Here is a 17,245-nt window from a genome sequence, read left to right as displayed (position 1 = left end):
CTTAATTACTCTGCGACAGACACAATACAATATAACCGCTGCGCATTCCGGTCATAATGTAGTCAGCTGTTTCCGGAAACCGCAACGGCACGCATTATATCATTTTTATTATACGATTCCTTCAGCACTCAGCAGTCGCGTTTAACCTCCCTATAGTGTATGTGTATAGACTATAACGCTCGTTATTTCATATTTCATTGCGCCGGACAGTGTGCTTCATACACAATATAATAATACATTAATAACGACTTTTTAACACCTTTTGCGGACTCGTTAGCCATCGTATATATGCGTACTTACGCCACCGACGATCGATATCTCTGCGCGCGGTAGTCGTATCTCGTGAGATCATCTCAACAGATATGACATTCCTGATTTCAAAAGTCCTATTATTGTCACCATCGGCTAGCCGTTTACCGTTATTATGCTATTGCGTTTACCGGTATTTTTTTTCAGCGTCGATATTATATATATATATACATTTTTTTGTAAGCGATATTTTAAGGCTGACCCCGAGCAAAGCATGATAATTCTTCGATTTTTTCACACTTCCAAACGAGAATTAACACCCACGCTCGCCTGTATACTGCAAACGTATTTTTCCACTGTACCTATATAAATAACTGTATCATTCGTTTTCGGCTATTAGCGATATAACCTTTCATTGAGTATGTATTATGTAAATTCGCAACAACTATTGTTGTTATGAATTTTATCCAGCAATGATAATAATATTATAACCGCTATTGGGCTTAAGTATCGTTTGTAAACTTAAAATGTTATTGCTATACAATTAGTTAGCTCAAAGTTAAAACCTATTATTTCGAAACGAACGTAATATGAATGAATGTAATAATTACTATAAAACGTGCGCTACACCAGTAAATGCGGTTTACCAACTGGTAGTATTGTAAAATATTCACTTATATGGAAAACAATAGCGTAGGCATTATAGTTTCAGGTTACTTTCTTCGAGAATGTTTTTTTTCGACGGTAAACAATAGTTATTTATTTTTTTCAAATCCCATATTATTTTGTTTGCTATTATGTCGTTTAATGTGATTCGTACAAATACATCAGCACAGATGTTGTTATTTGTGCTGTATCGGGTCATATGTATTGGCTACTACAATCGCAAACAATAATAAGAATAAGTAAGGCGGAATTGTTTTTTATGCTGGTTTCAAAGACATTATCTAGGTAAGTTTACTCTGTATAGTGCCTTCTCCGAGTATTTTCGCCCCAAGTCCGACCAGCGCTCTCAACTCGCGAATGCGATTATTTTTTTTGTTTGTTTCATATTAAAAGACATGACTGTAAAAACTTTCTCTTCCCGCATCCCTATTATCACGAAACGTTTCCGCCGCCTGTCACAGAGTTTTGTCCGCCCACACTTTTTATTCAATGCTGCACATTGATAAGCCGAATAGCTGTACACTTTTCAGATCAAACGTTTCGCGCAAACAGATAAATCGTTTCGGTGTCTATGGGTGACTAAGAATAGCGGTATTCAAAAAATATATTTTTAAAACTATTCTCTAAGGTGCTCAGAAATACTATAGTTTAACGTTGCAGAACTAATGTAGAAAAAATATTAATGTCTATAAATATGGTTGGTATTATTTTGGCCTAATCGATTAGCCGACCATAATTGTTCATACTTTTTGACTGTCATTGCAAAATTCAATTAAACAAACCTCATATCATATGAGCGAAAAAGGTTTGTTTGTTAGACCATTATTTAATTATCGATATCAGTCATATCGATAATTAAATAATGGTCTAAACTAAATAGGACTTGCAAGACAGGAATATTACACTATGCCAGTTAAATGTTCGTTCCAACGTCGTAAGTGTATTTATCTTTTGCTTAATGATGACACAGGTGAATGCACTCGGACTGTGCTCGGTCTGTATTAGGTATTTAAAAAATAGGTAGGTATATTTCATCAGTCCCTGTAGTATGCGAGTCTGCTTACATCCCGTTGTGTGACAAGTCGACTTCGACTACAGGCTTGACGGCGACCGTTATAACTGGCACAAGATGCCATCAGATACTTTTGACATCCGGATTTCTCTAGAACAGTCTGGTCTAGTATGGATGTGTTCTATTACGTCAAGAAAAAAATGATCGATTCTTATATCTTATACCGTTTTTTGGACTTCTTAATTGCGCATTTTCGGTATCACAAAGAAAAAATAGAATTTAACAATACAAATGTTCGTTTATAGGTTGCTAGCCAGCTGCAACCTATCTCGAACTTTATATTCAACGAGCATGAGTCAAGGCGTTATACTGGCTTATCAATCAGTCAATAGAAAATATCAAAGAGAAAAATTGGTAGTATAACAAATAATAATAATTGATAAATGTTTATATTTTTAATATATGTTTTATAAATACATTAACAGTCTTATAGACTACTTACATAGTTAAGTAAAGTAATGAGTATCAAAAAAGTAATTTTTATAAAATTTCATAGAAAATTTAAATTACATTTTAATTCTGTGGTTTTGTGTAGTATTCATTAAAAAAATAATACCAACGACAGAATACGATTTAATTGTTAAATGTTTATAATGAAGAGCTTTATTTTCGAAAAAAAATAATATTACGTCACTTGTACAATACACCATTTTGATTCGCATCACTTTATATAATAGCATTAGGGTACATGAGTATTATTTTAATTGTTTTAAATACAAATTAAGCACATTTTTTTTTTCCAATCGAACCTTACAATTTGTGATTGCTATTTTATGGTTTTACATTATTTAAACGCACTTCGTGATTGTGGACTTTTCTATTTTGTGATCTTCCTCCCTTCCGAGATCTGTGGACGAGTGATCAAACAAACATTGTGTTTACATCAATACAGAGACAGGTTAGACAGAGGCGCACGTGTAATCGCCACGGGCACACCTTTGGGATGTTTTTTACAAGCAATTTAGACCCCAAGTCGTAACGAGACAGTTTCGCGTAAAATTGTGCTCCGCATAAGTGTATTCATTACCATACAGGTACACGGAGCCGGTAAGTCATTGCTGTAGATCCCGGCGAATGGTCATGGACGGTAGTAGGTAGACGTACACTTTGTGTTATCGACCGAGCCGAATGCCGACGACATCGCCAACAAGAGCCTGACGAATCGTAATTCATGGTTCACGCAAAAATCGGATAAAATTACCTGCAGCAACCGGCAACAGCGTCTTAACACTATGTGCGTTCGTCGTGTACTTTTCTTTTGTTCACGAATTTAAATTGCATCCGCGTAGATACATTATAATAATAATAATAATATAACTATTATTATGCGGTATTTTATAATAGTCGGACACGGCGTAGCGTACAAGTGTACCTAAAGAACGTAAATTATTAATCTTCTAATTGCTGCGCATTCACTGTCAAGTCATCCGTTCATATACGTGATTTTTATCCACCTTGCATCAAACAGTAATACCGTCGTATTCGCTCGAGCTATAAGTAGATACTAGTAAGTAGTAGTAGTTAAATGGCCACATGCGTCAAACCTAACAATAAAACGTATAATCAACAATAAACCAAATATCCTCCCGCATAAGTCAACAATAATTAACAGAACGATACATTAATACGAGTATTAAATTAAAAAACACAAATATCGTTTGGTATGTTTCGATTTATCTACTAACGAAACATTATTTTTAAGTGAACGGTCTTTTATGTTTTAACTTTTATACCACAATGTGTTGTTCGCTTGAATAGTCTAGTGGTTTTTTTTTTGTTGGTCTGAACCCTAACATAAAGCATGGTGAAATGATCACGACCTTCGGGTTTGAAGATTAATAACATCTATAGAAGTTACTTGCGTATTGTTCCAATCAATGCATTGCATTCTACTTTCAGGAATCATATGGTATTAGTTATTACAAAACATTATACGCAATAGTAATTGATTTGATAACTTTACTTGGAATATTTTATTTATTCGAACTTTAGTAGTGTCAATTAACGCTTTAAATAAAAATGTATATAGTATATACATTGTATACGGAAAAAATACTTGGTTGGATCAACTAAAATTATGGTACTAAATGTTTAGTTATGCCACCTTTAAATTTATTGTGGTATTAACCATAATTTAAGTTCGTCCACCGTCCAACTATGTATTGTTTTCCACGTGTACTGTAAAGTATCTAATTGTTAATCTTAAACAATATCTTCGCTAGCTATTTGATTATTTAGTTAGTCCTGTTTATAAATTAAACAACAACTAGATATTTAAAGTATTTTTTAGGAATTATGCCTATAGCCCGAGCTGATCAGCTGTGAGTCAGCTGTTGACTCGTTGACTGATACCCTATAGTCAGTGCTTGTAACGTTCTCTTTTATTATCATTAATATAATATATTATCATTTATATTAATATAATTATCATTATCAGGTAGATCACATCAACCGCAACTGTTCCGGGTAACGCGATTGACGACAACATCAATCGCAATTCGCAGCCCTTAGATTTGACGACGTTGGCTCAAGGCCATAAATGAAGCACTCAACCTAGTTTATTGTTTTTTCGCATTTGGATCGCCTAATACGCGTTGAGGGCGTCGGGGGTTCGACGGGCGATCCGGTCACGACGTTGCGACGCTCTCACCAACGTCCGTGTGTTTTATTTCTATTTCTTTTTCGGGGTCATCACACCTCCGGGGGGGGGGGGCCGTTACCGTTTTCACCCGTATCCAGACCGACATCGTGTGCAGGTAAAACAACAATACCGTGTAATAATAATAATAATAATGGACACGAAATGATAGCTTACCTGGATTTTGGCGCGGCCGTGCTGTTGGCACGCCTGCAGGGCGCCCTGGACGTTTGGCCGGTGGCGTGCGAACCGCCTCTCGGGTCCGTCTGCGTGCAGCTTTTGTCGTGCGCGTTGAACGAATGCCTTCGTCTGCCGTCTTCGGCCGTGGTGTGGTATGTGCCGCCGGGTGTGTTTCCGCCAGAGCCGTTGTTGACCTTATAGGACTCTTTCCGGAACTCGCGAAGCCACCTGGTAAACGCTCCTCCGCCGCCGCCATTAGAATCATCCCTGCAATAAAAAAAATGAAGCCGATTAGTGACAAAACAAAAAGTAATCACTTGTCACTGCCCCCCCTCCCAGAAAAAAGGAAAAGAGGCATGCTCCCGTCCGTATAAACAAAATCTTCAAGACGTCACTAGTTACGGCCCGTAAGTGAACTGATAGATAAACTGGTAAAAATTAGGGCCCTGGATGGGTCAAAAGAACAGGCCAAAGCTGGTTCAGTCAATCCCGATGTACAACATTTGTTCAGCAATTGGGTGAACTGATGAGTCCAACCTACTAGAATATTGCGCATCAGTTTCAGTAATGAAGGAAAAATATTAGTCATTTTCGAATACATTTTTATTTAAATGAATTCATTAATAAAAAAATAACTAATATTCATTAATTCGTTTAATCGTATCTATTACCATGATTGATTTTTCAATTGTGATTAAATTAACTTTCTATATATGATTAATTTTGTAGTCATGACTTTTTAACCGTTAACCATAATTCCGTTTTTGATTAACATGTACATAGGTATTATAATAATATGTGTACACCGTTATGCACATTTAAGTACTTAAAACGCGCAAGTCGCGGACACGTTAATGCTTCTACATTACATTCTACATAACTGAGCAGTGAGCATTATTCAATAATTACTGGGTAATATAAACATTTTGCTTTACAGTGATTAAGGATAATTATTTTAACTAAGAGTTGTAAGAAAAATCTTTATTATAAATTTTAATGTTTTAAATCGCTTTATAGTGTGTTTAAGTCGAAAACATCACGTCTTAATTAATAGTGAATAGTCAATATATAAAGTTAAAATTAAATACTTCGTTATTCATACATAATATTATATACAACGATATTTAATTTTCAAGGCCACCGCCCTATCCAGAGGGTACACGAGTTTTAATGCGGGTATAAGGGTGCGTAAATCTAAAAGTACACAACAAATTTAAATGGATCCTTGGACAAATTTACCAACGAAGAACGAAGACGCACCGGCAACAGACACCACAAATGACAAAACTAAACTCGACATCGGTCGCTGAGTAGCAAAAGCCTGTCAACGACTGATGTGCAAAGTCAATTCCATGAATTTCTTTTCGATTACTTGACTCAACTGTATAGAAATATAATTCCTAGCAATTGAAATAATACTTCCAATGGCTCTAGTCAAAGTGGAGTTCAATTCCAATGATATAGTAACGAATCTGTCTTAATGTTCATTTTCTAAAGGTCAAATTGAAAAAAAAAACTTTACATCAAGTGCGAAACAGCGTACTCGTTTCTTTTTACTCATGAAATAGACAAATATATTCTACACATATGACTGTCACAAACGTTTAAAAACACCAAACACAAAAAAACCTAATCAAATTGATAAAATTATTTTTGGCGCCTATGCTACACTGTAGCCCAAGGGCTCGCCATTGAATATTACTACACACACACTCATTGTTATATAGCGCGTATATACTATGGGAAGTCATATTTTTTTTTATGTAATAAAACCCGTGTATCGTCGGTTGACCTTCTCCATCACTCTCTTTTTCAGCGTTTCTTTTCTTTTCTGTCCTGGCGAGGCGACGCCAAAAGTCGGTCATAATAATAATAATATTTCCAATACACTTGTGGGTGTAGTAATTATTGCTCTTGTTGATGCAGATCTTTAAAAAAAAAAAAATTGTTTTTATTATAGTGACACCCGGAACGCGGACAATTTATTTGACACCGAGATTTATTGCGGTATACCATTAGAATAATATTATTATTATTAATACAATACTACACACGGATGTATATATTTATGTACAATATTATTTTTTACACGTTACCCACGTAGACTGCATTATATGGCATTATTTTGCCTGTTACACGGCTCAGTCGACAACCAAATACCTTTCCACCTACATTTCACTTAGGGCGCGCTTACGGCATTATACGTGTGGTCTCAGTAGGGTGTTTCGAGTTCTTTTGGCAACTTAACGTGGTCGATGCCAATCTCCGTAGAAGACAAGTACAATAATAATAATTATATGACATAAAGCGACACCTAAAATAATATTATTACCCGTATGAGTGCGTGGGCTAACGAGATGTTTTTACACGGTTCGTCGAATCGATTGCTGTGGTGTTTATTGTCCATAATATGAATATCATTAACATAATAAATTACAATTTACACTACTATCTGTTTTTTTTTCTTGTCACATTTCTTTTAAAGCGCGGGTTGTATTTCTTCTGAAGATTATTCATTTACACAAAAGATAAAAATATAACATTAGTATATTACATTATATTTTAATTTTTATGTGATAAATCAATGGATGACAAACTAGCCCATGTACTATTGTGTTAATTTTCGGCACTAACGTTAAAAGAATATATTACAATTATTCAAATAACAATACTGGGCTAAAGTTGAAATAGGTGTTTTTTGAAATAAAATATACATTAAGTGGTACATAAAAATTCAAATATATCTCCTCATTATTCTACTTTGCTACTAGTTTCAATAATTGTTGGCCAAATTAGTACTTCAATTCCACCCAAAAACACTTTTCTTCAACAGTCGTCCATATTATTCTTTATCCATAGAAAACCAAGAGATGATAATCTCGCTTAACCTAATAAATTATTTGGGTCTTCATATACACGTGTCTCGACATCGGTGTAAACAATAATATTAATCGGACTGTGAAAGTTATTTGTAAAATATTTCAAGAATCTATCGATCTATAGTCCTCTCAGTGTCAAGGTTGTTGGTAAAATGATTTAAATTGTCGAAGATCTGTCGAACGGAACGACGGCCGAATAGACACTCACACATACTCAATTACGGATTCTAACGAATTTCCAAATGACCCCAAGACCTATGCAATCGTATAGTCTAGGTATTATTTTCTACTGGAAGCGAATTGTCCGGCGGGCCAAGCTCGGCGTTTGAGAATAAATTACTGACTATGTGCGTTTTTTGCCCACGAATGATACGGCCGATCAACAATACAACTTTTTTTTTTCCATCATGTATGTATAGTATAATAATATTATGTATGTATGTCTTTATCCGTTTTATTATTATTGTTACTATCATTTTTTTTTTACTTTCTACGACGGGCGTGGAACCATGTAGATTATAGTATCTGCCGTCCATCATCATCATTATAGTCGTTGGTCGCCAGGTGTAAATGTGTGGTCAATGCACTTCGGTCCTTGACAAGGTCATGGTGGCAACGGGCGGCGAGAGGTGTGTGGCCACGGAGAGGTACGCGTTATCTTCATACGCAGCAGTGCACCAGATGCACATAACAATATTAATATTAATAATAATAATGGCGTACAATGTACGCAGCCTCCGGGCCGATAGGAAAAAAACCGTTTTGTCAACGTCAATATTCCGGTCAAAACGTCAAGTGTGTTGTTGACTAGTGATTATTATTTTGTACAAACACAACCGTATAAATAAATTGTGTTGTATCTTGTAATAGCGATGCTCGAAACGTGTCTTACCGTGTCTTACTGGCTTAAGACGTCTTCGTCGTTGTTTATAGGTGAAAAGCGTCGACGTCGCTACTGGTGATATTGGGCGGCGGGTCAACTGGTATCACAACGAAACCGGGTAAAAAAAAAAACAGACAGGAAGTTAATAGAGGAATTAACTGCGAGGTGGAAATAATTGGTACCGTAAAAGATTCATCGGGTATGACGTCGTTGAAAAATAAGACAATGTGCTTTTGTTATCCGAGATGCCTGCGTGTAACTGTTAAAAATCAAAGTAATCACTTTGTTAAAAAAAAAAAAAATAATAATAGATGTCGTAAAATTCTTCCACTAATCATGTTGTAGTCAATCAGTTCGATACACTTTTTAAAAATAAGCCTTTCAAGAAAATATTATTATCATGTTAAGGTGCACACTCGATACGATAAACGAAAATTCTATGCATATACATACTATAAACCACTTTACACCAGGGGCGTATACAAGGGGGAGTTATGGATGTTGAACCCCCTCTTTTATATACTTAAATTGTATTCATTAAAAGTGTATTTTTTTTGTTATAATATTAATATAGTGTATTGTTGTAGATTTTGTTTACTATGTATAAACGTTAACTCTATAACTATTGCTTACATATACTTAAAGTGAATTTTCTTCTAGCCTTTCCCTTTTTTCATTCCTAGATCCACCCCTTCTTTGCACCTCTTACACAGTAGTCAGTGCGAGAGAGCATAGATTTTCCAAATGAAATTTCACTATAACAATCGTGGTTTTTGTTCCCTTTTGAATGTATTGTCGACAATCTGCAACCGTTTAAGGACATTTCGTGTACCTACTTGGTATTATAATTGTTATGTACACAGAAACTATGTGATTCGTCTGACAGTAAAACTTCTGGTTACCGTGTTTGAACCAACAATTACTCTAGCAAGAATCGGTAATGACGGCCAAGGTGTTGTCTACACGAGTCAGTATCACGTCTCAGGAATTTTCATTTCAAATGATGGGATGTTCGTCGAGACGCCGAGTTGATTGATTACTTTTTCATAGCAAAACTGCCCTATAAGTATAAGTAACTACTACGCACAGTAGTATGCAAGTATGCAGCCGAAACGCGTGTAAATGTCGACGGGTAAAGATTGCGTCTCGGAAGATCTTAGACTTCGTTTTACATTTTAATAATAATTAATTTTGGTTTGCTTTTACCTATTTTATTATGTCGTAAATCTCTAAGTCCCAGCTCCTAGACAATAGTTTAAGTATCGGAAAAGTATTAGTGTATTAGAAATACATTGACTACATGCAATATCGAGATAGATGATGCAATGTCTTCACGTCCTGTACTGTCGGCGTGAAGAAAACTCGCGGTCTACATTTCCCAATAGTTCCCAAAACGAAAAATGCAATGACATCCATACAACGACTAATAATGGGTGTTGTGATTTGGTTAGGCGTCGTATTATTAGATATTCTATCGAGTATAAAATTTACTATCAAGGCCGTCCGACTACATTGTGTATTTAATTCCGTGAGGTTTTATTATTATTATTATTTTTTGTCTACGGTATGCGTTGGTCGCCTATTATTATTATTTTTTTAAAAATGTTTTTAAAGCAATTTTCATGTCGCCGTACAATGCATTTCAAGGATATCATTTTAACGAACGGCCGAGCATTTTTTTAATGCAAGTATTTTGGCACGTTTAAAAGTCGGTCGTAAAAAAAAAAGCTAAACTGAATAAAAATTGGACAAAAAAAAATCAATAAAAGTAACTCATTGCTTGTTTTTAAATACGCTGGACGTATACCTTTTAGGGACTCGTTATTATACCCGTTCAATAAAGTGACTGTATTAAAAAAAAAAAAAATGGTAATTTGTCATCTGTCTCTTGAAAATATGACCGTTTCTTCGAGAAAGAAAGACTGTTTTCCTCTCAACGGTATGACGTCTAGACTCTAGACCGCTCAATATATCTCAGCCGTATCCGGTTACTTATTTCGATCTTCGTAAACGGTCGAACAGACGGCTGTCTTCTTCGTTGCGCCAAGGGTAAATTATAATAATCCGGATTAAAATCCGAATTTTTTTTCCACCAAACCCGTTTTTGGCTTGGCATTTTCGCCGCACGGAAACATTAATAACACTTATGTACTTTAAAATGGTTTTTTTTTAATGTGTGAAACTATTTGAGGTAAATATACAGCCCACGGCCAAACGACGTGGGCAATTGCTAAAGATAAAAATATGGAATGTTTTCTGATTAAATTAATCACGAGTCTTAAATTACTCATTAAATTAGAATGATAAAAAACTTTTATAATAGGCTAAAAACGTATTTGATAAAATACTACCCGAGATTACATTTACAGATTTACTTCATAGTTACAAATACATATAAAAACAATATATATAAATATATAACAATTTATAATTTTGCAACGTTAAGAAGCAAAAATTAAACACTACTAATGCATTTAGGCTGGAAATCTGTCGATTGATGAAGAACCATTAAAAATTAGATGTACCTTTTTTTTCATATCAGTTTTCACACGCCACATCTTACTTTTACAACTCGAGGATTACATAACTCATTACCACAACGTAACTCATTTTAGTAGAAGAAAAATCTTCAATCGTTACACGTGATATTATTCATGTTCAATAAAGTACCACCACGACCTTGCGCTAAAGTTTTCTTAAGTGCATAAGAGTGACCTTGATTTTTTTTCACTTTTTTTGTTGTTATTAATAATAACCGGTATAATAAACATTTATTAACAATTTTTTTATAGGTGATTTTTTTTGCATCGTGAGTTACGAAAATCATTAGGAATACTACACATTTCGCTTGATATTATAAGACATCTAATTAATCCAAGATTTGTAATTGTTCTTATTTGCGAAAAATCTCTGGACCTAATTCAAATAAAACCTATCAGTAGCGGTGACGGCGAAGCGAAGAGAAAACAAGTAACGATTACAAAATTAACGTAATTGGTGTGACCATTATTATGGTCGACCAGATAACATCGCCGGCAATTCCATATAAAACGCCGGTGTCGCTTTAGTTTTGTTCTTAGTATTTTGTCGGTTGAAACGACGCCATCGAGAGAGTATAAGACGTGGTAAGTGGTAACCGGCAGGCAATCGTATAATATTATTATATGTGTCGTTTTTTATTATATAAAAAAACTATGCAAGGCAATGGGACGCGTTTCGAGACAGACGTCTGGCGCAATCTCATTTAGACCAGACATGCAATTATTATGATCGTCCGTCGGGGATCAATGCCTAAATAATAAAAAAATACCAATAATCTGACCTGAATCATTTTTAACGACTCCCCAGCCGTCTGGACGACGGTTCTAAAGCGATTTGCAAAAAGTTATAAACGGTATGCAGTGTACGGTTGAGGCATAGAGGACTTGGCCCACGTGAAGTAAATACAACGGAAATTCAATTAGAGAATGTAGGAACGGCATGAGTAAAAATGTTTAGAAAGCACAGGACGAAAGACCGTAAAATAGTTGAACCATAAAACTGTTTGAACGGCCAGAAAAACCGTTGCTTAGCCGACAATTTGAATAACTGAAACACATACCGAACATCCCCTATGATTATATGACACCAACGCGGCATTGGTTTTAGTGTGGCGAACTGAACTAACAGAAATTCGTTTATGGGTTTCACAAGAACAAATCGTGCGTGGACGCGGGTTGTAAAATGAAAATTAAAAACAAAACGTTCGGGCTTTGTTGTCGAATTTCAAACATCGGCACGAATATCATGTTTTCGAATATGAATAAAAATAAAATAGTTTTGGTAATTCAAGGTTTCCACACGCGGAGGATTCACACGCTTAAAAAGGCATACTTGTATGTTTTCCAGAAGTCTATGCGATTGTTTTCGAGGTGTTAGCAAAATAAGACGATGTAAAGCACAAACGCGTTCAAGGCAATCGTATTGGGCGTTCACGCGGTCTTACCAATTTCAAATGGCCAAAGTGCGATAACACAACGATTAGGTACAATTATTATTATTGGTTTTACACAAAACACCCCTAGTCAAATAATAATTTACCATTGGCGGTCCGTTCATTAATTAGAACATCTTCCGGTATTGGCGCCTATCCGGGGTTGTTTCATAGGCGAGAGTAATGGATGACAGCGTGAAACATCATTTAACACATTGATTAAAATAGTCTAACAAATATTGTTGTTTGACTCTGATCAATGGAGATGATTGTAGTATTTTAATCGCACCGTGTACAAGTCACCATTATAAAATCAAAAATTCGCATGTCCCTCTTAAACCCCTCATAATCAACTGTCTTCAAAGGAAGTTCTACGATCTTGAACCTACACCCTAACTGTACACTTCAAAAATCCTAGACTTGAAGGAAAACGGAATTGGATTCTTCAATCAATGTTATAGATAATGGTTAAGGCAGACTCATGAATCCTTACATAAAAAATATAAGTTAGAAGGCGTATCACCACTCAAAAACCTCTGTAATCTGCATTCACTGTTCAAACTTGTATATAATCCGTAATAAGAGCAATCAAACAGGGTTGTCGTCAATTGAGTAGTAGGTTGTTTACTACATTTTTTAGTTTTTATTCTCAATTTTCCAATACTTATGACTAGGCTGCTTCTACTCTTGTCTCTTAGTACTTTCTGAGGTATTCATTGTTTGAGCCGAATAATCAGCAGATGTTTATTACAGGTGAGTTCAAACGAAATAACTTAGGATCCCTAGAAAATAAAAACCGTCGTACGTCCGGCCCGAAGGACCACAAGGACGTCACGCACGCTTTATTCGCTGCCGGTCGGTATACATAGTGTACACGTACTATTAAACATGCACAAACGTTTCCCATAAGGTCCGACCGAGTTCCCTCGAGCAGGACGGGCGGATACGTTGGGGTAGTATATTATATAAAGATTCATCGGCGCGTGAAAGAGACTAAGCCAACCCGGCGACGCTTTTTCGTTCGTCGCGCGTGACATGTACCTAGCTATGTACCACTGCCATACGTCATCTTCTAGAATAAATTCGGATGTTCTTATCGACGGTGGAGGCGGTTTTTGCGGTCAAACTTTGCGTCCACTGCTCCGGATGTATGTATTAAAATAAAAATCAACGCGTGTCTGCAGCCGGCACGTCCGACGCCATGGTTAGGTTCCGGACTTAAACGCGTTGGCTGTGGTCTGTACGCCTGGCAAGTGAACGATATCATTTATCTTACACAATAATATTATAGTAAATTATATACCGTCTGGAATGGAATTGTGCGCGCGACCGGGTAATAGTATTACCTGTACAAAAATCGATTACTAAATAACAATAATATTATTATTGTGTGTAGCGTTAATTTTGTTTTCGTATTTTGTTCCATCAGTATTTCACCGACACGATATGTATTATGTTGTCCGGGCACGTTTTGTGATTCATCAACCAATACGCACAATGTTTTATATTACTCTCTAAGGCGATAACGACCACTTATAAAGGTGAACGTTCTTTAGCGGCAACGCGTTTTAGGCAATTAGACCTCGAAAGGCAAAAAAAAAAAATTAAAGAATATCTCGCGTTGTGTGGTACTGTTTTCACGTTTAACCGTACGCTTTTGTTTTAACAACCTGTATGGTGACGAAATGGCATCGGATATAGTATCACTCTGGACGTCTAGACACTAGATCTTGTTTGTTCGTAGTGTAAATTAATATACAATAAAAAATATATCAGTATATATAATAAGTCAGTAACATATATCAGTATATAATGTAATATTTTTGCTATGAATATCTGTAAACTGTAGATAATTCAAAGAAAATTTAACTAAACAGTAATTTTTAAGGGATACAAGTACCTTCTTTCATATGTATTTTTTCAATGATTAATATGCACTATTAATCAGATAATATGTATTTTACTACATGTTTATCATGTTATAATAGAGTCAATTAGAATTTGACAGACTAATAAGATTTAAGAAATCATCATCCAGCTTTATGTATATTTCAGTTTTTATTTAACATATTCACGTTTCCGGCTGAGGCGAGTTTATTTGATATGACACCATCGGTTGGGGTTTCTTTGAAAAGCCGCCAGTATGTCCCTTATATGTGTGCCAACAAATGTGCGTAGGATTATATTATATTACATTAATCGTAAAAAAAAACCTATTTAATTTTAATAATGTAATATGTTTAATATTAAAATGTGTTGTAAAACTTTAGCTGACAGAAATAAATTCTTAAGTCACGTTTTTGGAATTTTATTAGGTGTTAATTCGCCCACTTAACGGGTTTTTAAAGTTCAAATTAATGTTTGTAGCTATATTTGTTTCTAAGTATTTAGGAATTCAAATAATTGTATACGTTTAAAATTAGTTAACACGTTTAAATATTTTAATCGAATAATAATAGTATTGAAATTATAAAGTCTCGTGACGTAACATGTATATTCTTTGGATAAAGAATATGATGTAAAATATATTGTGTTGTGCATAAACGTAAAAAAATTATGTTGCACTCTGATGTTTTATCGCTGTATAGTATTTTTTCAATATAGTGCTTATATATACGTATAAATGATATATGTGATTTTTTTTAATAATATGTGAGGCTCTTGATCATAAACAATTATTTTGAGTTTTAACACTTTCATACTCACAATGGCCTATTCGTAATAAAACAGTAGTGTAATAAAGTAGATAATTATTTATTGATTTATATATATATTCAGCATGCTGTATATCTTTTTATTACTGAATTGGTTTATTGTATAGTAAAAAACAAGGTAGGTATAAATTCAACTGTGGTATGTACGTAAAATTGATTTTTAATAATTTAAAAAAGAGAAATAATTATAATTTGAACACAAATCAAAATGTAAAAATCTTGTAAAATGAAGAAACCAGGATTTTAAGTATAAAAGAAATATCAAATTTGTACCGATAAGGAGGACGAGTACTGATAATACTTAACGGCCGTGCAACCAAAAACATACCGACAATTGCGGCATGAGACGGAAAAAACATAACATTAAAACAAATAATATTGTTAACAAGATTTTAATGTTACCAAATAAATTAAGTTTGTGCTGATTAAAGAGAGTACCCGAGCGCCTATTACTAAAGTGAAAACGTTAAAATACATTGTACCTTACCTAATGTTTAATTATGGTTTGGGACAAAATCTTATATTGTTCATTAATAAGTTATTTGTGCGGTCTTTGTGATATTTTCAATGAAAATTCATTTTGTACGGCGGCCTTCACCTAGTCTTGGGCCAAATTGAAAGCGAACGATGGAAATGTTGCACAGCTCAAACTTAGAATTCGGTTATGAAACATCAATAACCGTAATTTCATCGTGTAAACAAATGTATTTTTAAGAAAAAACCATACACCGCGTACACTACTCCTGCGTGGGTAACACATTTAATGATTTTCACGTTTAAATACTCTTGTCATTAGAGGGATTGCAAACAGTCAGATTTTAAGTTATGTTTAGGCAATATTGCAATGACATGTCGTCGGGAGTGTGTACAAAGTTAATGATCATTAGTTTACATGACTTCAGTTGCACCATACTGAGCTAGCTTAACTTGCACGCACACGCACAACACATATTTTCATTCCAACATACCTAGACCGATCTAACGATGCGATAAGTAGTTTAAGATCAGGTTGAATTCTTCATGACGTTTCCTCGGAGAACGAATTCCTGTTATGTCTTCAGTTTTTGTTTTGGAAAAAGCCATTCAGTCGGTTAGGTTAGGTTAGGGGAGGAAAGTATTGGTTTATTTAATGAAAACTTCATAGTCAGCTGTCAGCATAGCTTTAGGACAAGAATCTCGTTTCGATACTGCTCTAGAATCGTTTGGTGCGCTTACTATAAATCACTTTGAATGTATGACTTTAAAAAAAGTGCCGTTATATATTCCGGTGGTAATACCTTTAATACGGATAATTGAGGGTGTTAATCCCGTAGCTGTGATGTGTGTACGGTTAAAGTGTAAAAAAGAAAAAAAAATGAAAGACATTTAAGTGTTTTTTTTTTTAAATATACTTATATATATTATTATTTTGGTGCTCAGAAGCGGTACAAGGACGTTGCCGTGTAAACGAGCAATGTAAATAATAAAGGTAATAACGAAGAGGATCGTGATATTCGGTCGTGTGACCGACGACCTGGTTTCGGGTGGACCGAGAAGAAAACGAAACTGCCTACTATATTTTTCCTTTTTTGACCCCAGCCCACGACGACAATGGGCATTACGACTGTTAAGCGGCGCACACGGGTTTTTGGTTTCGTTTGAATTGCTGGTAAAAACTACTTAGGGAGATAAACTACATGGTATTTACGGGAAGAAAAAAAACAGTATTACAACAACGACAAACGAGTGTTTTGTACCGGAACAACAATACAATAACCAAAGCGTTATGACAAATAAGTTGTACTGATAATTTTATTATATTGCCTATATTATAACAGACGTGCCCTTTAATTGTTTACAAAACATGGCTCGGAGTACATTAAGTCTCGGAACTTAGGTCGACGTGTAGAAATTTGTCATCAGAACCTACCAGATTTAATAATTTTTTATTGTATAATAATATTTTCTTTAAATCAATTCATAAGCGTACTCACTGTACAGTCTTCGCGTTC

The 17,245-nt window shown here is 34.9% G+C and overlaps 1 protein-coding gene across 1 annotated transcript in view; it reads right to left on the bottom strand.

Moving 5' to 3' along the window:
• Nucleotides 1-17,245, bottom strand: part of LOC126842267 (protein Shroom-like) — a 123,346-nt gene that overhangs the window by 81,212 nt on the left and 24,889 nt on the right. The window contains exon 2 of the mRNA XM_050579153.1: nucleotides 4,803-5,072. Within this exon, the coding sequence (XP_050435110.1) occupies nucleotides 4,803-5,072 (270 nt within the window). The remainder of the gene's footprint in view (nucleotides 1-4,802; nucleotides 5,073-17,245) is intronic.

The sequence above is a fragment of the Adelges cooleyi genome, unplaced genomic scaffold (genome assembly GCF_023614345.1).
Source record: "Adelges cooleyi isolate 19-005CV unplaced genomic scaffold, UGA_ACOO_1.1 ACOO_flye_CR_arks_rails_tigmint_CR_PRNA_108, whole genome shotgun sequence".
NCBI lineage: Eukaryota > Metazoa > Arthropoda > Insecta > Hemiptera > Adelgidae > Adelges > Adelges cooleyi.
The sequence above is the reverse complement of the archived record's forward strand: the minus strand, read 5'-3'. Positions and strand labels throughout refer to the sequence as shown.